Source organism: Colletotrichum tamarilloi, assembly GCF_030869305.1.
Source record: "Colletotrichum tamarilloi strain Tom-12 chromosome Unknown Scaffold_8.1, whole genome shotgun sequence".
NCBI classification, from domain to species: Eukaryota; Fungi; Ascomycota; class Sordariomycetes; order Glomerellales; family Glomerellaceae; genus Colletotrichum; species Colletotrichum tamarilloi.
This window is the reverse complement of record NW_026849391.1, coordinates 755,486-778,656: the sequence shown is the minus strand read 5'-3', so window position 1 is coordinate 778,656 and position 23,171 is coordinate 755,486. Positions and strand designations below refer to the sequence as shown.

General features: G+C 52.9%; 8 protein-coding genes across 8 annotated transcripts; 4 read left to right on the top strand and 4 right to left on the bottom strand.

Annotated features, from left to right (window-relative positions):
• Positions 1-352: 352 nt before the first annotated feature.
• CTAM01_03600 (uncharacterized protein) lies at positions 353-3,737 on the top strand (the record flags this gene model as incomplete). The annotated part of the gene is made up of 6 exons (XM_060519635.1): positions 353-850; positions 907-932; positions 992-1,096; positions 1,153-2,317; positions 2,380-2,499; positions 2,640-3,737. 6 exons carry the CDS (start codon positions 353-355, stop codon positions 3,735-3,737), a joined length of 3,012 nt encoding a protein of 1,003 aa, XP_060385841.1.
• Positions 3,738-5,505: 1,768 nt separating this feature from the next.
• CTAM01_03599 (uncharacterized protein) lies at positions 5,506-6,660 on the top strand (the record flags this gene model as incomplete). The annotated part of the gene is made up of 4 exons (XM_060519634.1): positions 5,506-5,646; positions 5,753-5,927; positions 6,203-6,224; positions 6,327-6,660. 4 exons carry the CDS (start codon positions 5,506-5,508, stop codon positions 6,658-6,660), a joined length of 672 nt encoding a protein of 223 aa, XP_060385840.1.
• Positions 6,661-9,216: 2,556 nt separating this feature from the next.
• On the bottom strand, positions 9,217-9,384 carry CTAM01_03598 (uncharacterized protein; the record flags this gene model as incomplete). Its single annotated transcript, XM_060519633.1, has 1 exon — positions 9,217-9,384. One exon carries the CDS (start codon positions 9,382-9,384, stop codon positions 9,217-9,219), a length of 168 nt encoding a protein of 55 aa, XP_060385839.1.
• An 889-nt stretch (positions 9,385-10,273) lies between these two features.
• On the bottom strand, positions 10,274-10,513 carry CTAM01_03597 (uncharacterized protein; the record flags this gene model as incomplete). Its single annotated transcript, XM_060519632.1, has 1 exon — positions 10,274-10,513. One exon carries the CDS (start codon positions 10,511-10,513, stop codon positions 10,274-10,276), a length of 240 nt encoding a protein of 79 aa, XP_060385838.1.
• Positions 10,514-16,590: 6,077 nt separating this feature from the next.
• On the top strand, positions 16,591-17,779 carry CTAM01_03596 (3' exoribonuclease family protein; the record flags this gene model as incomplete). Its single annotated transcript, XM_060519631.1, has 2 exons — positions 16,591-17,064; positions 17,150-17,779. 2 exons carry the CDS (start codon positions 16,591-16,593, stop codon positions 17,777-17,779), a joined length of 1,104 nt encoding a protein of 367 aa, XP_060385837.1.
• A 210-nt stretch (positions 17,780-17,989) lies between these two features.
• CTAM01_03595 (uncharacterized protein) lies at positions 17,990-18,890 on the bottom strand (the record flags this gene model as incomplete). The annotated part of the gene is made up of 2 exons (XM_060519630.1): positions 17,990-18,394; positions 18,492-18,890. The coding sequence occupies 2 exons, from the start codon at positions 18,888-18,890 to the stop codon at positions 17,990-17,992; spliced, it is 804 nt and encodes a 267-aa protein (XP_060385836.1).
• A 343-nt stretch (positions 18,891-19,233) lies between these two features.
• Positions 19,234-19,770, bottom strand: CTAM01_03594 (uncharacterized protein; the record flags this gene model as incomplete). Its single annotated transcript, XM_060519629.1, has 1 exon — positions 19,234-19,770. One exon carries the CDS (start codon positions 19,768-19,770, stop codon positions 19,234-19,236), a length of 537 nt encoding a protein of 178 aa, XP_060385835.1.
• Positions 19,771-20,142: 372 nt separating this feature from the next.
• Positions 20,143-21,051, top strand: CTAM01_03593 (cytochrome c; the record flags this gene model as incomplete). The annotated part of the gene is made up of 4 exons (XM_060519628.1): positions 20,143-20,152; positions 20,624-20,814; positions 20,872-20,966; positions 21,027-21,051. The coding sequence occupies 4 exons, from the start codon at positions 20,143-20,145 to the stop codon at positions 21,049-21,051; spliced, it is 321 nt and encodes a 106-aa protein (XP_060385834.1).
• Between the last annotated feature and the right edge of the window lie 2,120 nt (positions 21,052-23,171).

Sequence of the window (23,171 nt, the reverse complement as noted above, 5' to 3'; positions counted from 1 at the left end):
ACAGTCTCCAAGAACCGCCCCCCTACCTTACCTAGGTCTTTTGCCTTGCCTTGCCTTGCCTTACCGTACCTTACCTTATCTTACTGTCTTCCATCCACCCCAGTTTAGTCCTTCATTCTACACTGACACCCCCTTCTTGGACCCTGACTGTCCCCCAATTCGCACTGCGCGTCTTCATGTTTGGGGGTTGCTTCCAACTACACTCACTCGACTTCAGTCTATTCCGAGGAGAGCATTCAGCCGGGCTGTGCCTTACTAACTTTGGCTGCGTTGCTTCCTCTGCATTTCCCTCTCTGGGTGCAACCATTCTGCATCTCGGTCTTCTACACTTCCCTTTTGGGAATCTTAAACCATGGCCAGCCTCCAAGATATCATGAACGTGGACGAGGACCAACTCGAATCCCTCACTATTAAGAACGACCAGGTCCCGGCTCCATCAGGCAGACATCATCAACCCTACTTGGCACCAAGCGCAGTTTACAACACAGACTATGCGACTGGGAGAGATCAAGCAGACCGTTCAAGCACACCACAAGGCACGAAGCGAAGCTCATCCTCCCGCACCTCCAAGTCGAACACCACAGGCTCGTCATCTTCATCTGCTCGACCAGTCAACACCCGTCGAAGGAGCAACGTCAGCACCGATTCCATGGAGCAACCAAACTACGGGTACGGCCACGCAGGGCCCTCGGGCGGCGGCCTTGATCCCTCTGGCCAGCCCATGAGACCTTTTGGCAGCGTGCCACCTGGAGGGGAAGTTCCTGTCAAGTTGACTCCCATTACCGGCCGTGTCAGTAGGGCGAAGAAGGGTATGAAGGTTCATACATGCGACCTCTGTCGTCCTCCCAAGGTACGCCAGCATAATTTCGTAGAAGTCCGTTAGAGGAATCCGCTGACTTGAGTTAGACATTCACACGCGCTGAGCACCTAAGGTAGGCTTGATGCGATAATTTCCCACCGCGGTGCTTCGGCTAACAAATTTTGATACCAGACGACACCAGCTTAGCCATGAAACTCCCCAATATGGGTGCTCAATTCCCGGTTGCGATAGGGCTTTCCACCGCAAGGATCTACTTGAGCGTCATCAGCAACGACAGTGAGTTTGGTATCCTCATCTTTCGATTCTGGCAGCATCAACTGACTCGTAGTAAGTGAGCTCGAGGGCGACAAGGCATCGAGAAGCAGAGGAGGGAGTCAAAGTCGCCGGACCTCAGCCGCCTCTTTGGACGCAGGAGTCCGAAGCATGGGATTACAACCTCCCTTGCTTGGATACCCTACGAGCGCAACAACACCGATCCACGGCCTCCCAATGACATCGAGTATGTCACACCCTGGTACTTATCAGTCCATGAGCGCGCCAGATGTTAGCAAATCTATGTCTCCCCACCTAGGGAACGAGAGCTATCGCCCTTCGTCCGGTGGTCCTGGTTACGGTGGAGGCTATTCTCTGTCCGGCCAATCCTCACAACAACCCATACTTCAGCCTTCAAATGGCGATTTCAACACCCCGCCCTCGTTTTCCTCCATCGACTATCAGCCACGCACAACTCCTGAGTACCCTCCGTTGTATCTCCAGACATCGGGGCTGGGACTACAAACACCTGAACTTTCACACGCTCAGGATCCCATGGGATGGCCTTCTTCAGCTTCCGACAGCACTTATTCAACGCCTTCCGATAATTCGCGACGCGCGTTCTGGCCGACGGCGGCGCCAGATTGGCAAAATAACCTCCTTTCGCCTTGCCCAACAGGTGGCTACGAGACCATAGGAGCTACCGGCCCTATGCTCTACCAATATTCGACCTCTCCCCAGCTCAGCACTCCACAGGTGTACCCGATGCTCGGCACTTCCATATCTACCTACTCTGACGAGCAGACATTCCGTGACCCTCAGCAACAGCCACGGTTCCCCAATACTGTTCGTAGCCTGACCCCGCCGGTGACATCGGCATCGGCTCAAAGTTGTGAAACTCTAGTCACCCCGTCGACGGCACTACCATCGGACCGGATGATGAACTCATATGCCTGTTTGGGCCGTAAGGAGGTGGCGTCGGGCCTCCTAGCGGCCCCGGCCCTGATGCAGGGCTCCTTGCCTATGTCTATCTGCAGAGCCATTCCCGGCTACCTCGATGTCTACTGGGAAAAGTTTCACCCACATTTCCCAATCGTACACCGAAGGACATTCGAGGCCGCGGCGGAGCAGGTTGAAGTGCTTCGTTGCGCCATGGCTGCAGTGGCGACTCAATATCTGAGTGGTAAGGAGGATCGCATCAGGGGGGATCAGCTGCATGAATATGCCTGGCAACAATCCAAATACGTAAGTTGACACAACCATACTCTACAATGAAAGTCACTTTGCTGACATTGCGGGAGGAACAGATACCACAATGGGACGTGCCTGTCATGCAAGCGATTCTGCTATGTGAGTACTTCGCGCGGTTCCGCGGCCGGAGAGCAGCCATCAGGCCATCAAAAGAATTCGAATCCGTTTACTTGCGGGTAAGTTCTCTTCTGCATTTCATTCTGACACGTTTGTTCTACCTCATTTCTTCTAGCTTTAGTTTCTTTTACTGTGTGAACTTCTCTTTCAGTCTTTTGGATCTCTCATCTCAGCAATAAGTTCTAAACCTCCGTTCCAGGTATATGACAACAAAAAGGTCATATTTGGCCCCGTGCCTCGGACTGGAACCAATAACGTCAGATGGCACACTTGGCTCGATGCAGAGGCTCGTCGTCGCCTTCTGTCGGCATGCTTCGTCCTGGATATCCACAGCTCGGTTTACCTGGATCAGCCACGAGTCCGCAACTTCGACATCACGACCGATGGCATGCCACCCAACATCCCGCTCACTGGCCCAGCTCAGGACCTCTGGGATGCACCTAGTGCCGATGCGTGGGCGGCGATGGTCTCGTCCAAGGGAGTTTCCCTGGATAACCAAACGCTTCTGTCTTTGCTCAATCCAGACAGCTTGTCAAGAAGCATAGTCGACGCGCACGCCCCTTTCGACCGTGCAGTGATTCTGGCCTTTGAGGTACTTTTGCTCCCTCATCGTGGAGAAGCGGCGCAAATTTCTTCGTCTTCAACAGAAATACTGGAGCCACAGACTTTCCGCATGGCCAACATATTCTCGGACTGCCCCAAGGCCAACACCTACCTGGCTCTTCACCACACTCCTCTTCATGATTTACTGGCCGTTTCAGGTGACAGTTGGATCTTCAGCCACAAGGTTCTGCAGTCTAAACAGTTCGATGAGCACAAACAGCGGCTCCGGGAGTGGTCCGACTCGGGCAGCGCTGCCGTCGCGTTGGTCTTTGCCTGTCGGGCTCTTCGCGCCTTCACCGACCACGGCAACTCTGAAGAAGACTCCGATGACGAAGATGACATGGATACTCGAGAGGCCGGCAGACCCCGGATGTGGAAGGACATTTCGGATTACTGGGGCATGTACGTTTGCGCCCTCATCTGCTGGGCCAACGGGCACCGCATCAACGGCGGCGAAGCAAGTCGCGGCGATTCAGACAATGACGACGAGGCGCTTCAATGGATTCGCACTATTGCGAGCATGGGCGTCAAGAACGCCATGGAAACACCCTTGAAGAAGGAGGCCACGATGGTCGTGGCTCTTGTGAGAAGATGGCTCGAAGTGGATTGCCTCGGCAACAGGAGCCGACTCTATGTCGATGCAGTCGGCGTTCTGAGTAAGTTGGCCGAGGGCTGCACCTGGAAGTGGTTTTAGATGGAGATGATTGTGTGGTTGGTGGTGGTGGGTGGCAGCATTTTCCTCTTTTCGACATTTGGTATCAGCATTGCATACTTCACTTCGACTTTTCCTACCATTTTTTCCCAGCAGTGTTTTCTGCAATTCCATTTTCATCTTTTTGCTTTTTCCTTTCTTTGGCATGGCACACAGCACATTCAAGAGCAACTTGGCCAGAGGATCATAATACCTATTTGCATTGTACACTTACGACATTTATGACGGGAGGAAGAAAGCAGGTCCAGAAGAAATAGCATTTACGGGAGGACACCAGATAGAGAAATGTAGAGACGGCCTTTTCCTTTTCGCTCATGTTCTGTTCCTCAGTTCTTACGAGTATATGGAGGAGGATGTAAACATTGATGAGTGCTCCATGGTTTATAGTGGTCGTAATTCTGAGCAGAACCACTTAGTATATATGTATCGAGACGATGAGAATTTACCATTCATTTCAGAAAACTATGGTATTACGCATTAAATGAATAGAGCCAGATAATATACATGACTCTGAGATGTGAGATTCGCGGAGTGTTAACCTCAGCTAGAGACCTGCATACCTCCAGAGGAGGAAGACCCATGGACCCCGATAATTCGAACGTGGCATTGGTCTACTTGTTCTTCAGGCCATCCTCTGCTTTTTATGTGAGAATCTAGTAGGATAGGCAAGCCCCTTGTTTCCCCGTGTTTGACTTTTTGCGACAATACCTAGTCGGTAAAGTGAGCATGGCAACTGGCGCTTTGGGCGCAGACTGGTGAGACTATCTGATGAGGTTTCTCTTGTCGTACTCATCGGAGTTGTCGTGGTTGCTTGTAATCAACTGGCCAGCTCTCGCGATCGCTGCCGAATGAAGCTGCAGCATCGAGCACAGAATACGGAGTATCTGTGTATCTATCCGTACGAAGGATATCTACGTATCGTCATCCCTCATGCCGAGAACCAGTTTCGATATCGATGCCGCACCGCAGCTTCAAAATCGAGACTAGAGAAGGCATTGCCGTGTTCCTGACACGGGCCATGCGCAAAAACAGGGACTAGCCCTGCTCCGCCCGCAAAGGAGAACTGGGGATCAGATGGAGGTCAAAGAAGGCGTGTTCGGACCATGTCCATCTTGGTCTGTCTTCAGACGTCGAGTATCGCAGAGGCTTCACCTGGGTTCCTGGCCCTTGAATCCGAGCCGCCGCTTGTTTCTAGCTGTGGTCCCAAGACTCGGCCCGTTAGACTCTTCGACAATGCTAGGTGGATCAAGAGCGACAAGCAGACTGCAGGCGTTGAGGACGACGCAGATACCTGATAATGATATTCAGTCTAAAGGGTCTCACGCTCTCAGCAAATCTGCCCAGCTGTCTATCACTGGGGCTAGCATGGCATCAAGCGGTCCTGACTGACCCGTCGTCCTCGGTACGGATACGTTCAGCATGATCACGAGTACTTGCCGCTGGAATTCTCCAGAACACCTCCAATGTCTCACAGACACCCCGTGACACCGTTCTTTTCTGCCCAAGCTGAGATCTTCTCAGTGACTATCCGCACCTCATTGGACGAGTCGAAAACCACAGCTTGATTACCAACGCCAGGTCTAGCCTTGTTTGGTATAACGAAGACGTAGTCCCTCAAGTACAGCAGGAATTATGCTATCGATGCGCAACCAGAAAACGACGAAGGCACCACTAATGATCGAGGGCTGGCTCGATATGTGCGGGCGCGTTGGAGGCTATCACGGCGTCGGCCGATCGTTGTGTGACAGCAATGCACGTAATTGACGAAGCAACAGGAGACCCCCCAACTCTTTCGACCAGACGTCGAGCCGTAGTGGTTTTCCTCAAATCGCTAGATCTGGCTATGAATTTGTGTGCTTACCAAGACCGCGGCCGCGTCGAATCTGGCCAAGTTCGGATAACCCGTACCTTGCAGCAAAATGGCTCACTCCTCGAAATAGTTGAGCGCCGCTGCACCATACAGAAAGGTTCCATCTCATCCGATATCAGTAGTGGAGCGCGGCACGTACTTCGCTGGACAGTGTACGGACAGATTGAGTTCACCAGGCCTGAAGGAGCATGGCAAGATTCAAGTCCCCGAACCCCTGAGCTCAGGAGCAGAGTTGCCGGCTAACGAAGTGAAAAATTCCAGGGTCCGGGGCGCAGAATTCCAGAGCTTAACAATGTCGAAGTGTGAGTCAATTGCACCCCTGAAGGCGTTGAGGGACAGGCAGAAAAAAATCTGCAATACTCGAGTCGCCAACGTTACCAACATCCTCTGCTTTGGGCCAAATCAGGTGTGTCCTCCGGAAGCACAGAGCACGTTATTTACACACAGACACCATTCTGGGTTTGATTCGATCTTGGCTGCCATGTATTAAGCGCGATCGTTGTTCTCGGCCTCTGCTCTCCCCCATGTCAGCAACCAGACAGGCGCTGTCTTAGAGTCACCCCTCTGTCATGCTCAGCATCCCCCACGCTTTTGCTCTCTTATTTTCTTTGGATTTTTTTCCCAACCCTTGGCGAGAAGACTGACCAATCTCTGCCCTGGTCATATCGATATGCTGGAGATGCAGTGTAACTACGCTACGGATACAGCATCAGGAGTTTGTGCGAAGAAAATGGCCGACTGGCGAGAGCGACGGGAGCTGCAGGGGAGGCCTGTCCATTCAAGTCCTTTGCTATAGCCCGTCTTGGGACAGCCGTGTCAACCATTTGGAAGAGAAGCGGCGGCAGGAGACGTAGAGTGGCTCAGAGCGAGGCGTCTTGCAGCCCCTTTCGCTACCTACTCAAGCTCTCCCAGGCTTCACGAGAATCATACCTACACAACAGTCTCAGACATTTGGTGTTGACGTTGTTGCAACTTCGTGTCTTATTTGGGCAACAATATCGGAGGTTCTCATATTATGACGGTGGACGCCCATAGGGCTCCAGTCCCAATGATTCCCAAATCCCTTGGAGGAGCCGCCGAGTATCGCGCTGAGGTGAGCGTCCGCGCCGCCATGACTAGAATTGTGCTGGATGCAGCAAGGCGCAAATGGTGTCGACCCACGCATGTTGAAAATCCCAATGGCGAGGGACACAGGCGGCGGGAGAGCCCTCAAGCGAAGGGCCGCTCTGTTCCCGTTGCCTAACCCACCGGATTGGATTCGAAGGCGAGTGGACAATGGGCTCGGGCAAACACCTCCTGCGCCAATAGCAAACATGTACAGCCAGGCATGCTCGCGCCATAGCGACGAGCGATGTTGGTGTTTGTCGGTTTGGTCGACGGCGTCAGCCGCCTCTCATCTGCCTCTTCACCTTCATTTCGGGGTTTGAGTAACCCCCCTTGATTGGCTCATGACGGTTCCCTGTATCAAGTGGAATCAGATGGTATCCGTACGCTTGGCCCATCATTATTCATCGTGGACAAGAAGCACACTCAAGCCGCAAGTGGGTTTACCGAATGACCCCAGATGTCATCAAGCCAACCACCACCCCACCCATGCGGCCATGTATGTATGTACCTCCCATGCCTTTGCTCCTGTCTCACTCGATTATTGCTTTTTTTTACAAGGTGCTCGTGCGGCGTAGGTCGCGGAGAAAAAGGGTTAGTTCATCAGAAGAGCGTGATGTTGCTAAGCCTCGTTTGGACTTCAAGTCTGAGAAGTGATCTGGTGATGGGCCCACTATTCGTGTCAAATGGGCCGGTTCAGTAAAGTGTTGCGTCGAAACGATGATTGTGGTTTTCCTTTCTCCGCATTCTTGGTGGGCTCTCCTTCATCTCAAACGGGGCGGGTCCGTGGGAAACGGCGGAGGCATGGCGAGACAAACCAAAAGACGACGAGAGAGATGGTCACATTCTCAAGGCTCGAGGAGCGGCTGACCGATGAGCATGGATTGGGAAGACTGGCCAATCTTTCTATATTCGTACGTCTGCACACTGGTATCACTCCGCAGATAGTGTGGTGATCCAAGTCCCGGACATACTGAGTGGGCGGTGATGCAATCGTCGTTCGGGGGGGGTTTAATTTGAGACTTGAACGACGAGCATCTCCGTGTCACGTTATTTCCTTCCCCGCATTCCTGGCGAGATGACGGGTGGAGCCATCCGACGCATGGCTCGCATCGACCAACAAAGCCAAGCTTGCCCGCCCACTTGCTTGAATCCTTGAGGCTTGGATTCCTCTCTATGCTGTATCCATATTACGTAGTTTGTATACGGAGTACCTTTGTTTGTATAGGTATGCTCGTAGTCCGTTGCGTCTCTAGCTTCGATGTCGATTTGGCAAAAAGAAACAGCAACTGACGATCCTTTCAATCATTGTTATAGCCCAAGTTTGGGTGCTGCTCAAACCAGCTTTGCTCTAACTAGACAGCTAGAAGACGCCAAACTGAACATCTCCCACCACCATCGCATGACTGCACGAATTGAACATGTCTATCCGGAGTCATATTATTTTCCCCTCTTGATACTCGGACGAAGGCGATACATCAGACGAAAAGAATGCAAAGGCCTCTTAATCCATGAATAGCATCACTCCGGGCGTAACGCCACACCATCACTATCCAAGTCCCTGCCCTGTCGACTATTGAAATCCCCCCCAAAGCCACGCACGAAAAAGGTCGAACCCACATCCGCCGTTTCCCTGTTTCCTTTTTTTTTTCTTACCCCAATCTGTCAGGGGGTGGTTAGCTGCAGGCAGGCCAGCAATAACGGATGCAACTCCTCGTTGGCCTGTTCATAACTGCAATCGCTTATCCAGAAGGAAGCGAGAAGAGAATAGGTAGTAAGCACCATGGATAGATAGACTAGAAAGAGAGAGAGAGAGAGAGAGAGAGAGAGAGAGAATGACCGTAACGGGCGACGTGCATATCCGAACATGTCAGGGCCATTGGCACCGTAAGAATGCAGTTTCTGGTTGATGGTGAGCATGGTCAAGAGCTAGTGGTTGCCTGCCCGCCTGCTTATTGCCCTCGTAAGCATTACGGGTTCGTGAGCCTTGGGGACCTGGGGTTTACCTTGCTTCCAAGGCGATCACGCACTCACTGCTTTGCTTAGCGTCTCCTGGAGGCCGTCGAGGAGGTGGGGGGAGAGGGCTCTCTTACAGGCCTCGAGCTTACGGTCAAGTTACAAGTATGATGATGGTATCAGCAAGCGAGCACGTCTTTCTGGGGGATGGGTAAGAGGTATTTCGGACTAGCAAACTCCAGAGGGTCTAGGACTCTAGAGACTGAGAGGGATTGACTGTGAAAGGGACGCGTGGCTTGGCAAACCAAACCGACACCCCCAGCCTAGTCTCCGGACACTATCGTATCCGACAGGACCGACACTGCCGTTCTAGCCTGGTTGCTGCTTAATTCCAGGGGGTGTGGGGGAAGGGAAGGGGTTTTTCTTGGGGGGGGGAGGGCTCTACGACGCTTCGGACAGCGCTTACTTCACCTGGCCACGCCTGGTCCGGGCAGAAAACGAAAGGAATATTTTATGGTGCTAGGACTAGGACTATCTGACGCAACGGTCGTGATAACTGACAAAAGTTGCGGGGTGCGACGGCGGCGAGCGGGCGGGCGTTGCGTTTTTTGTGTGGGACTGGACTGCGGGCAGTAAACAAACTTGTCTCGGTCTGCGACGCCTTGATGATAGGAACTTGATATGCGGGTAGTTTGGCATTGTGGGACTCTTTTTCATGTATGGTCTTTGAGCCATTATCATCCAGCTGATAACTCTTGTTATCTATGTCATTTTCACGTTACTCGAAACGTCAAGTCGACTCGAATGAGGGGGGCGAGTTGTCCATCGCTCAATTATTTCGACATGCTTTGGGCGAGAGGGGTTCGGGATTTGGTGTTACACGAATGGTACCGCAGTCCTGACTGTTTCTGGGGCAGGCAGACAGGCAGGCAAGGCAATGATGGGTTCGGTCACTGGTGAGAGCTCGGGAGGCTCGTAACCCTCGCATCGCAGTTGGTCCGTGATACCCTGGCGGCGCCCTCCGAGAACTGTCAACTTTTGTGAGGGGGAAGGGAGGGTTGCAGAGGCCTGGAGGCTAGAACTGACGACAGCGGCGAGTATCCAATCATTCATCACTTCTTTAATGGTCCTTGAGCCTGCCGGTGATCGTGCTATACGTTCATATCATCTCACAATTTTTTTGGAGTTACGCAAGAGTTGTCCTGCATTTTGCCTGCCCCCCGTCGACGAAATGAAAGTGAGGTTGGGGTAGGTAGTAGGATCGTAGGGTCGTAGCAGGCGAAAAGGAGTACGTGCCTTTGGTTCCGTCTCAACCGCCTGGGTCTAATCAGCTGCGCCTATTCGAAGATGGTAGGTATGCCTTTGGAAATTGAGAGGGCGTTGCAATGTCTCGGAAACATCGTGATAGACGACACCATCTCTCTGGTCATCCTCTCCTTGAGTCTTTTATTTTTTCGCCTTGCGCGCTGTGAATGTTACGTAACCTACGTTGATCGACTGCTGGTGTGAAGCTAGGGATCTACAACTTTACAAGTGGCATGTATTGCATCTCGCTTCTGCTATGGAGGTATTATTCTACCCTTTCTTTTCAAACGGTTCCGGTGTTAAGACGCCGTTGGGTGGTGTCCCGTCTAGAACGCGAAACCACGCGCCGCAGGGTCGCTTCGACGCCGTTGGCCTCGTAAGTCTCAGCTTTCTTCTTCTTTCGTGGGCGTGTTTTCTCTTCTTGTGGCGAAATGTCAAACATTCTCTCTCTCAGCGTCTCGGTAGCGTACAATAACAAGGAAAGGAAGACAAGAAGCATGAACGAGAGACCATCCTCACTCATCCAAATCCAATCGAACCATTCCCCTCCACCCCTTGCTTGGAAACCACGCCGATATGCAGACAACCAAGTGCTTAGACTAGAATCGAAAAGCAAGAGGAAATGACAAGTCTAACGCCACCAAGCAACCATCGCCGGTCGACGAGAGTGAGAAGAAGGTCCGCTCCAAAAAAAGCCTTCAGCTTTGTCTTGAACTAGCTATCTATTCTGCCCACGGCGCCATGTGGCCTGTTCCCCCCTTCTCCTCCTCCCACGCTCTGTCCCAAAGGAGAGGCACGCATCTGTGACGGGATGCACGAGTGTGCAGATTCCCGGCCACCACCATCGAACTCCGACCATCGACACCACTGTCGTCCCATTTCTAGGTAGGGAGAGAGGGTGAGGAGAAAGGGGGGGGCTAAACCTTGCAGACACCCTCGCGCCGGGCTTGCCTCCCATACTTCTGCACCAATCTTGTGTGTGGTGGTTGCGACCCCTCCATTTCAACTGTGCAGCCATCGTCGACCAGTCACTCAGTCACTCGACGCCAAACATTCAACAGCCCATCTTGCCTCCCAGAGCCAAGTGTAGGGTAGGGTCATTTCCCTCTGCGGCCTCCTCCTCCTTCCATCTCCTTCTCCTTCTCGCCACCCAAGCCAATGTAGGGGCAAAAGTACACACAATAGACGCTCAGCTAAGATTCTTCCTACACTCACGTCCACATCCAGCCGTTCCACGCCTGTGGGCTCCCCACTCCGGCTTGGTGCTGTCCCGACTTGGACTATTGAAGGTGTGGCCTGCATCAGACCGGGCTGACCGGGCCACACCGTGAGCAGGAAAGGCGCAGGAAGGGGGCTGATGATAAGGCAGGCGGCTTATGTGTTGCTGGTGGTCTCTCATACACACCTCTTTGGGAAACGATAGAACCGATTCTGGCTCACCTGGCCCTTAGCCATCGTCCTCCTGATGAAGCAGAAACTTTCTTGCTCTCAACCTGCTTTTTTTTTTTTTTTTTGCAAGAGGCAACCATCATCTCACCGTCGGGTCAGCCATCCTCAAGGGATATTTCTTATCGCAGAAAACACCCCTCCATCTTTGATCCATGATGGGTTAGTGGGGGAAAAGGTCACCGAGCCAGGTGAGCCGTGAGCCGGTCCAGCCCTGGCGAATAAGGAGGTAAAGCCCGGTCAGCAGTCCAATGAGAGGTGGTCATCTTCGTTCCTGCTTCGGCATTTCTTTTTGCTATTTCGTTTCCTGCCGAATCTGCCAGGGGCATTTCCCTCTGGCTGGGACCAAGGTCAAGGAGAATCGATCCTTGCTAATGCAGTCCAGTTCTCGCTCGAGAGCGGGCGCTGTCGAGCTATTGTTGGTTGGCTTACAGATCACCAACACTGCTTTTCATCACTTCATCTTGAGGCTCATTTCTGGGCTACCGGGGGGTAGGATGAGAGCCCTGGCAAGCTGTCAGCGAGCTTTCATTGGGGAATGGGGATTCCTCTGAAATTTGGGCCGGATTCCGTCCGCGACGGGCGCGCGCTCCCTCTCTCTCTCTATCTCTTGCGGCCTGCCTTGCAAGGCCCCGGCCGGACCTAACGGCGAGGAACCACGGAGTTTTGTTTGGGGGGATCCAATCAATGGAACCCGTCCATCTCCCGAGCCACCGGGCCTAGACCGTCCGTTCATACTCTACTTCCCCTGTCATCTCACTGGCCCCCCTGTTCGAGGTGGACAGGAGTTCGGGGTTTGTTGATCAGTGAAGAAAAACACACCCCTTGAGCTCTTGTTTCTAACGGACATTAACCGGCTATTTGATACAGATTGCTGATCTTGTCCAGATGGGTAGACACGGCTTTGAAGTTGTGAGAATTTGAGAAGGAGCCCAGAGTCAGGGGCGCACAGGGGCTGCGGCCGCGGGCAAGATACTGGTATGATCGATGGGAGTTTGCAAAGAAACAGAGACCGGGGGCGTCTCGGAGGTGATACATCATACACCCCTTGGCAAGCTGGCACTTTTTTTTGCCATGGCGCTCGACTTTTTGGATTCACAACGGCAGTTGGTTGGGGAGAAACAAGAATTGAGAATTTGAGAAGAAAAAGAAAGCACGGATTGTGACGGAAACAGCCGGTGAGCTGTCGCACAGACTGCCAATCTTCACCGATGAGGGTCCCCCCGTCTCCGGGCTTTCTTTTTCTTTCTCTCTCCACGCCATGCCATGCCCGCATGTTGCTGGCCGGTAAGGCGAGCCTCCGGCGCGGGAGCTGGGCTCCACACCGGTGGGATGTGGAGCGATGGGGGGAGCTCGGTGCTTGATGCTTTGGAGGAGGAGGGGAAGAAGCTAAGCTACGGCTACCTGGAATATCAGGAAGCAAAAGACGGGAGGTCGCAGCTTTCGATTCGGGGATGATAGCACGGCGGCGAGCTGTGGCGGCGCTTCTTCTCCTCCCTTGCCTTTCGGTCTGCTGAGGATGGGACGAGGATGCGGGTGCCCGCGCATCAAACCAGCTCGGCTTGCCTAGCCTCTGGGTCGTGCAAGGCCACCGAGACGCCTTTCAGCTATGCCGACGATGAGGGGAGAGACGGTAGATCGCGTCGAGAATGCCAGCATCCGTGGACCGTGAGGCCTTTTGGCGTGATGGCTTACTCTCCGGCGAGCAAGGATTTCTGCTGCTGCGCAGTTGGGATAGGCAGAGCAGCTGGACGTACGTCTCCTAGTGTGAACGTGCAAGAGCGGAGGGACCCGTACACGCGCTGTGCTCCACGAATCGACCGGATCGTTTTCTTCATGCAGGTCTCATCACGATGAAGGAAGCGTATCTCGGTTAGAGACAGATCGGTCTGGCTGCCGAGTGCCATCTTAGGGAGGAGATCAGCCTCGGAGGAGGACTAAGGAGTGCAATTTTGGATGTTCGTTAGTGTATTCACACGTCGACGTCGGGGATGGGTGAAGCGATGGTCGGGCAATCTAGATGGCGCCAGGGGTGAAGATCGTACGGGTCATAGATTTCGGGGTTTTTACTAGGGTTCTTTTGTTTGTTGGAGAGACTTTTCTTCTAGCTCTCTCAAATTTGTCCATGTTGGTGAGTGCGAAGAATTCCTCCCCCTTGTCTAGCTGCGGGGGAGATTCTCTTGTAAGCATCACGGTGACGAAACAGAAACAATTCGAATACTGTGGTCTTCTGGGTCTCGAATCCAGTAAGCGATATGACCACCTATGCGTCTGGAAGGCTGCCTGTCCTCTATCATTCATGGTGCCATATTGGCAAACTCACGCAATATCGCAGAGACTGATTCGGGTTCCTTTGCGAGTGAGTGAACAGCCCCTGAAGACATGTTCACATGCTGGAATTAGGAGCTCGGAGTGAGTGTTCATGGATGGCGGGAAGACAAGTTGGCATGTCGCACGAACCTGCACCGCGCCGACTGGCATAAATACAAGACTTGAGGGCAGAGACCTACCCATGGCGTCTCACTCCGTCCCTCTACCTGTACAGTTGCAGTCACCCGACAGATGATGCGCCACGATCATGCAATCCTCGACTGTGGGTGTTTCCATCTCCATCATAGGTGTGACCTCCCTTCTCAGATGAAAGCGCAGGCCTCCGTCACGTCTCTCCGTTAGACCGGCTTTGTATGATCGAGGGCCTAGATCAGACCCTGCCGGGGGATGACGGCCATTGGAGCTCGGGGTTTGCTCCGGAGTTATCGTGGAATCGAGAAGATACTTCGTCGATGACAAGGATGGAACTCCACAGCTGAATGTCTTCTACCTCATGAATTTGGCTACTGGATGTGCCTTGTAAGCGATGGAGGGAGGGTCAACGTAGAGGCGGCTCGTCGAGATACAGACACGCTCTGGAAGGAGTGTGAAGTGAATTAGACATTAGCCTGGAATAGCTTCGTCCAGCGTGGGGGTTGAGGGTTTGATGACTGCTGACAGCAACGAGGATGGCAAGGGAAGGTGAGTTGCAATTGGCTATCTGGGGCTCTTTCCTTCTTTTTTCTTTTCCGTGGCAAAGACAACGCTTTCTCAGCTTGGCTGTGCAAATGCTTGACTGAAGTGTCTACGATGATGACAAGTTACCTCCGGTGTTAATGTTCGCAAGAGACTCAAAGCTAGCCTGAATTTCTGTTTCACTTCAGCTGCATATACGTCGCTTCGTAGAGCGGCGGGAAGAGTCTCCCCAGTCGCTTCGGGCCTCTGGTGTCGTCGTCATGGATGAGCATCAGATTCTTGAGGCTAGAAAAGGGAGAAAGCAAGAGTGTGGGAAAGCCCCGACTTAACGAGAAGAAAAGTAAGTCCCAGTGAACATTCCCAAACGTGAGAGGTATTGTACTGTTCAACTAGTACCACTGAGAGAGATTCAAACTTTCTAATCACGCTCGCTATTGGGGAAGTAGTAGGGAGGCAATCGCGACCTTTGAAGTCACTTGCAGTGGTTCAATTACTCGACTGCTGCAGTTTATCGTCTCCTCCATCGATCGAGGAGCTGTTCCATCCTTCTCTGGGAGTAGGCATGATCACGTAGATATTCTCTCCATAGCTGTGATACTCAGTCCGGTATATCTGAGTATCAAGAGATCATCGGGAAAGCGAATCAATGAGTAGGAACTATTACTCAAATATTGGCGAGCACAAAGCTGTGTCTCACTAGCCGTTTACATAGAGTTAAATGTAGAGAAGCATTGGCATAGTGTAGACATCGTGAGTGAATCGGGGGGAAAACGAATTCAAGTCTCGGCTCGTAACCCTAGGATAGACAATGCATCGTATTCCGTGGTGACAGCTCCCTACAGCTTTCATGAGAGTTTACATACCGCACGTATACTCTTATTAATTATCTTTGAAGTGGATCGTTTATAGTTTGGTGGCTCAGATCTGCCAGTCGCTATCACTTCTTAAGCTTTGTCTGAGTCGGCTGCCAACTGTAAATGAAGGTTTCCGAGTAGATTAGATAAGATAGCAGGCACGACCAGCAAGGATATGGAATAGAACTCTGTTGCTTCCTCAATTTCGTCGCATATGACGGGTTTCCTCCAATGTCGTTGGCAATTTTCGAGATTTCTTTCCTTTGAGGGTGGTGTCTTCTCTGCGATCTGATATGGGCGATCTTGAAAGGCGCTATGCCATGCCCATGGCAACAGCCGAATTGAGAACTGGAACAGTCTGGCATGAGCACAAGATTAACGGAATAGGATACGTTGACTGGCGTTATCATACTATGGCTCTCAAGCCTAGACTGAGTGGCCGTATTGTGGAAGTGAGAGCTCGACAAGCGCCATGAATTCGTGTTTGACTAGTACCAAGTATATCTTCAGAACTATTCAAAGATCTGACGCAAACGTGATATCTAAAGACCCAGATGTAAGTAAGCTCCTGAGACTCTATAGAAGAGTTCTTAGCCTCCAGACATCAGAACCATTTTCGTGGGATCGATTAGATGCCTTTGAGACTGGCAATCCCGTCTCGATCTTAGTGGACAAAGATAGCATGATAACATGAAGTTACGCTAAGCAGTGCGGTGTAGAGATATGTCAGAGTAGAAACTTTGGAAAAAACCTGTATGGTGATAATCTGTAGAGCTGAAGATCCAAACTCCATGTTTTGTGTTGAATGTTCCTCCCCGCGGACGCGTCTCTAAGTGCTCACTTGAGCGGAATGCAGAAGCTCCCTGGTCCCCAATATTTCCTCAATCATAATGCGAGAATGAATTCGTCCAAGTGGGCATATTGGAGGTAAGAACGTGGACGTGTGAAGCTCAACCCGTGTAAAGCCGTTGATCGTGGACGTCCGTTCAAGCCACAGCTCACGCCACAACCACCGATCCGGACAGCTCGCACCGGCCGGCCCCACACCCCGCGGACCCCACCATCAAAAAACCCCTGCTTCCTTTGACTTTGCTCGGTAGAAAGCCCAAATCCTACCAACTTTTTGCGACCACATCCCGCCAAAAAAATCGAGCTTCCCTGAAACCACGACCAATTGACGAGACATTGAGCTGTTGCAAGCTCGACCAGGAACTACACGAAACTCCGCGAGTACTATACCCAGTCTGCGAACAGGGACGAAAACAGAGAAAAAACCCCACACCTAGAGAAAGCAATGGCGTCTGCACAGCAGGTTCTGCTCTCCCCGGCAGAGCTCGCCTACCTCCACTCGACCCTCTCCCTCACGCCGCCCATCCGCCCAGACGGCCGCAAGGCAAACCAGTTCCGCCCCCTGACCGCAGAGACGGGCATCCTTCCCGGCACCAACGGCAGCGCGCGCATCTGCTTCTCCGATGGCACGGAGGCCATCGTAGGCGTCAAGGCGGAGATCGAGAAGACGGCCAGCCCGTTTGGCGTAGACGTAGACGGCGAGGAGTCTCCAGAGACGAGGAAAGACGCGGGCAAGAAGGAGGAGGTTAAGGGCAACAACGAATGGCTCGAGATAACGGTCGAGATCCCGGCCTCCAGGGAGGACGACGCCGCGACTGTTTTCCTTGCCAACATGCTCAGCGAAGCGTTGCTCGCTGACGGAGAGTTTACCAAGAAGCTACGGATCAACAGTCGGTTCCACTGGAAGCTCTACCTAGACGTTTGTCCCCCAATCTCCTCCCCCAACACACACAGACACACCGTTGTCTCTTTGAAGACTAGACGCTAACACACTATCCCAATAGATCCTCCTCATCTCCCCGCCTCTATCCTACCCGCTGCCCCTCCTCTCACTCACAACCCACCTCTCGCTCCTCGCAACCCGCCTCCCGCGCCTCAAGTCAGAAGGCGACGAAGACCCCATGTTCGACGACGACTGGCAGGCCTCGACGTTCCTGTACCCCCGCGACGGCAGCGCACCAGTCAACGGCGGCTCGCGCCCGCCCATAACACTGCTCGTCATCGCCGTCGGCGGCAACGTCATCTTCGACCCCGCGCGCGAGGAGCTCGCCGTCGCGGAGTCGGCGTTGGCGGTCTCGGTCGCCGAGGAGAAGACAGCCACCTCGACTGACGGAACGGACGTTAACGGTCGCCAGCTGAAGCTGCTCTCCGTGCGGACGGTCGACCCGCCTTCGAGGTTGACGGCGCCCGGCGTTCCCAACTCTGTGAATCCGGCTACCGGTCTTGCGGGCACACCGTCAAAGGCACCGGCAGTCCCGCCGGCTGCGCAGGGACAGGCCGCGGAGGGAGTTTGGAAGCCGCCTATAGGAGGTACCAAGGTACACGTGATTGAGGGGATGATCTCCAAGGTTCTGGAGAAGGGGGGCGTCGCGGACGAGGTGCTGGAGGCGATTGCCGCGGTAGAGCTGGCCTAAGGGTTCGATCCCTAGGGCTTGAGGAAGGGGTTTAACGTTTTGCGATATGTCAGGATGGGCAATGGAAAGACAAAAGTCATGATACCAATTGGCGGTTCTGGTTTGTAATGTCATGTTGTACATGGTTCGGTGGAGGGTATATTACAAAAATAGCGTGCTCATCCCCCGTTACATCTTACACATGGATGGGTTTCTCTTCTCCTATCTTAATTAGAAGATGCCAAGCCACTTCTTCCTCTGCTCGTTCTCTGCAGGTGCCGTCGCCTCGGCGTCTCCAGCCACGGGCGAGGCCTCCATCGCGGCAGCGGCCACAGCCTTGTCCTCCTCCGACTCTTCCTTCATGCCCAAAAAGTTGGCAATGGGGTTCTCCTTGTCCAGTCCGTGGACCTTGCGGTAGTACTGACGCTTCGCGACGTCGTCGGTGTGGCGCGAGTGCGCGGCAATGGCCTTTTCGTTACGGTCGCGCTCGTGGAGCTGCATCACATGTACCCATGTGCGGATGAACTGGATAGGGCTGCTCCAGAACTCGGAGGCGGGGGGCAGGAGGTGCTTGAACGGGGATGTCTGGGAAAAGTTGAGGACCAACGTCGAGATGGCCAGCGTCGTGAGTGTTCCCTAGAGGATCCAATGTTAGCTAAACCCATTGGTCCAAACAAGCTACGTCCCGCATATGTGTGTTCCTGCCAGTGGAGGAACACTGAGTTCTACTGACCAGGGAGATGAAGAGGTGGACTTTGCGGCTGTTGAAGAACCAATGCGCCCACGTCCCCTCGGGAGCCATCATGCCGGGATACTCGCGTGTGCGCTGGGCGCGGACTTCCTGGTTGCTGAGCGGACCGCCATAGTGCTTCGGGCCATTGTTCTTGGGCAACCGGGCGCCGTGGGAGGGCGGGTTGAACTTGGCCGGCTTCTCGAGGATGAGGGGTCCCTTCTGGCCCGCCTTTGTCGGCTTGGACGAGGCGTACCGAATCGTCCAGACCGCGTTCCGGCGGAGCGCCGCCGAGGCCCCCGTTACGGCCGGCCGACCGGTAGAGGTCGCTGCTACGCGCCACATGGGGCTCAAGGCCGGGAGGAGGAACCTGGGGAGGAGGGTTGTGGCCGAGGTCGTCATTGATATTGTTGGTTTGCCACTATAAAAGCAGCGGCGGCAAAGAAATGGTGCTGGACCCTCGCAACGTTGCCTTGCCCGATGTTTGCCGACGTTGCGAAGGACGGCGGTCAAGGAACAAAGTAGGTCACCTGGACGGCGATGGTTTAGACTTTCGGGGGTCAGGCGTCTGTTTCACAGCGTCATTGAGGCTCTGGTATGGATCAACGGGATCATCAGGTGCGCGCCGGCAGGATCGGTCGGGGCTGGAAAAATCGAAGCTCCAGAAGAATTTCTTTGCTCCAAAAAGTTACAGTGGAGCTCAGGTAAGGTATGATGAGAGGCTGGAAGCTAAAGGGTCGCCGAACTACCCCCGTCGCGCATCTGGGCGCATGTACGGGTACGTACCTGACCCATAGGAAAAACCACCCTTGCTCACTTCAATGGACGATCGCGATGACCATACGGCTACTCTGTCTCGTGTGTACGGAGTAGCAGCATCAGCATTAACACTACAGCTATTATTGGCTGCAAGATTGACAGTTCGGGATCTGGAAAAAACAGACGCCGAGGTGGAAGAGGCCAGAAAGCACGGATATGGGCAGATTGAGGAATCCCAGTCGAAGCTCGGCAAACGGGATGTTGGCGACAGCCTAAGAGGAACAAGTGAGAGATAAAAGACCAAAAAAATTGCTAGTGGCAGGGACACCGACAAAGGTCCCCGCTGGCCCGCCGCGCCGCCCCGTTGGTTGAGTCGTTGACCTGGCACTCCTGCCAAAAAGCGAGCTGGTCCCGTCACCAAAACACCGAGGCGCAGCGGAGAAAGCGTTCTTCCGGGAGCAGTATCCGGTTTTGCCCGGGTAGCGACCCCCGGACGCATCACCTTCTGACCAATGCTGCACATCTGATTGGCGGTCGCGTCGCCACACCGTGTGGCTTGTGCGCCGCGGTACCCAGGTTCAGTGAGCTCATTCCAGGCTTTTTTTCTCTCGTTGCGGCGTGTGCTGGGTACGTCGCCAGGTGCCTTTCCGCCGGGTTGTTGTCATAATTAAAATCGGATAGCCTTTTTTTTGCCGTACTGTCGTCTCGTCTTTTTCTTTACTTGGTCCGATCCGATTCTAAAAGTTTTTCTCTCCCCCTTCTTCCTCCATTCCTCACTCTCAACCATCTACACCCCAAACGACCTACTTGACGACCTGCAAAAGACATTCTTCTTTTGCACCTTCTACCTGATACCCCTTTTCAAATCCTTTTAATTATCCTATAATCCGTCAAAATGGCTGGTGGTAAGTCTCTCTCACCTCACGCGCGCGCGCCGTCTTCTCCGTCCGTTTTCGCTTTGCTTTGCGGATCCCGATGATTGCCCAACCCTCCGAGCGCCTCAATCCGCCACGAGCCATTGAGCAGCGAAGTTACCCTCGCTGAGTCTGGAACGGTTCGGAACTGCTTCGCGGGCCAATCCGGCTTCGATTTCACCTCGTGCGACACCTACGTCCTCTGCGATTCGTTTCTCCTAGCACCTCCGACATCTTGCGCCAATTTCCTGGCATCTCGCTTGATGGGGCAAAAAACAGGGGCCCGATGAGCGAGACACAAGGAGGCGTCGACAGGGGCGGCGAAGCAGCGTATACGCTCATGACGAGTGCTCACTATGGGTGGTCGGGCTCTCATCGGGACTCAATCCAAGCGAACAACGAAATCTGTCGCGGAATACACATAACCTACCCAGACCAGTGAACTGACCTCGAGGAATCTAGGTGACGCTAAGAAGGGTGCCAACCTCTTCAAGACCCGTTGCGCTCAGTGCCACACCGTCGAGGCCGACGGCGGCAACAAGATCGGCCCTGCTTTGCACGGCCTTTGGGGCCGCAAGACCGGTTCCGTCGAGGGTTACTCCTACACCGACGCCAACAAGAAGAAGGGCATCGAGTGGAACGACCAGACTCTCGTAAGCTCTTCCGACGACGTTCAATCATTGCTCTGCTAACCATGAGCCTTCGTACAGTTCGAGTACCTCGAGAACCCCAAGAAGTACATTCCCGGCACCAAGATGGCGTTCGGTGGTCTCAAGAAGGAGAAGGACCGCAACGACCTCATTGCGTACGTTTTCACTGTCACTCAACATCTCACTCAAGACTCACTCACTGACCATGACAACAGCTACCTCAAGGATGTCACCAAATAGATGGATTGATGTGTAACGATAGGATTGCATTAGACGAACTGGCGATTTGCGTTTTGTACCAATAGACCACTCTAGAACAGTGTGTTTTGGGGGCTTCACTGAACAAGCCCATTTTCTCTCGAAAATTCTCCCCTTTCAAAGACGGTTGTAATACAACAAATTTCATTTTGCGAAACAAACGCCACAGACACATGCGCGTGCCATTCTTGATTGTTCCTGTAGCATCCGTACCTGCAAATCATTACCGTGTCCATGATGTCAGATCTGGCGCGCCTTGTGACCCGGAGCTGGCCGGGGCCAAAAAAGAAAAAAAAAACCTGCTTACTCAGGTAGTGCAGTAGTGCGGCCACTCTGTCCCCTTCAGCCAGTCAGATGACTCGCTCTGTGTTGTCATCCTGGCACCTCGTCATAGGTCCCGTCCTGTCACCGAATCATGAATGTCAGGAATGTGTTACGGGATGCAACGGGAAAAGGTCGGTCAATTGTTCCAAAATAGCGGTTTTTGAAGGTCGTTGCGGCTCAAGCAGTCGTTCTGCAAGCATCAGAAAAAGTATAATCTTCTGCATGCCCCCGACCGGTGTCGACGACTGTCACTTCTCCACTCTCAGTGGTCAGTGAGTCTGGACCCAATCACACGATCGTCGTCGTCCGCAGGAGGACTTTCCCCGACTCTTGCGTTGAACTATCATCTTATTGTCCAGTTGAACCTTTAAAGAGCGAGGTCTGAGATGAGGTGAATGGTAAGTGTTGGGGATGCGATTGACACTGAACGTGCGCTCAGCCCCTGGTTCTTGCTACAGCTACCTATTCTACGAGTAGTCTTGCAACCAGATGGCAAGTCCGAGATGATGTATTAACACACAATAAGAACAGGCCAAAAGGTGATCAAAATCACTTTCTCGTGCTTGGAAACATTCGGTTTGCTAAGGAATTCCCAGAAGGTCTGTACGTCTGAATGTGGTGTGCATGTCTGCCCAATCTTGGAATCCCTAGTACGTCCGTCTGCCCCGTATAGACCATCGTTGACGACTTAGAGTCGGGAGAGAAAGGAGAGTAAATGCAATTTTCATATGTACTGAAAATCCCATAGAACATCTGGCCGATGGGTGACCAAACAACGACGTGCAATTGAAGCTATCGTCAAAATCGTCTTTATTTCGCACACCCCTTAAGTCCTGAAGAACGTTTCCAACATCGGCTTTCTAACACTCTAGGTCACTGGATCAAAACCTACCTAGATTATACAGACCGCTTCCTGCAGCCCATCTTGCATCCTGCCTGGTATAGAGGCAGAAACCTGTGCCTGAGGCTTTCCTCATTGGCCGCTCCCGCCCCTTATGAGAAGTGAATGATCTCCAGACATCACCAACAAGCAATGGGCCGTATGGTCGAGGGGTCCTGAACTGTAGAGGCCCCGGTTGAACCGTGAAGATTCCGGTTTATTTCGGGGTCCATGTTCGATCCTTCGATCGGTCCCTTGTTTGTTGACTTTTTTTGATTTGACCCCAATCTCTGCCTAGGTACTGTTCACGATAACCACACCTGCCGGCTCTCCCAGTTAGCCATACAAACCCAAATCATTACTCCCTAACTAACTACTTCATGAAAGTATATCGACCGAGCCCTCAGCTACTAGCTAGAATCAGCCGGTAAAGAATTAACTTACTTTATCTCATGTAAAGATATTCAAGACGTTGAATAGGTAGAGACTGAATTCATATTGACTCACTCTCAGTCCCACAACGTTTGATCGTATTCAGAGGGCGAGTGCCGACCAGCAGCCTTCCCAGACAGAATAAGCAGGCACATCTACCATCACACCTTCCCCGCCAGCCCTAGAGCTCCATAGGCGAGAAAATTTCGAGGAAGGGTATGAGCAGCGTCTGATGTGTCTATGACCTAGTGATGGAATAGCAAAAAGCGTAATGGGTCCCGCAAGGGTTGCAAGCTCGAGTACGTTTGTGCTCATAAAAATTGGTGGTCCTACATAATGCCACAGACAGCTCATTTTTGTCATCAAACTCAGTTCTTATTGTAAAGGGGTCGCTGGCTTAGTATGAATCTTGTGGCATTCCTTTTTTATTGGCGTATCTGGTTCTTTTTTTTTTTTTTTTTTGGGT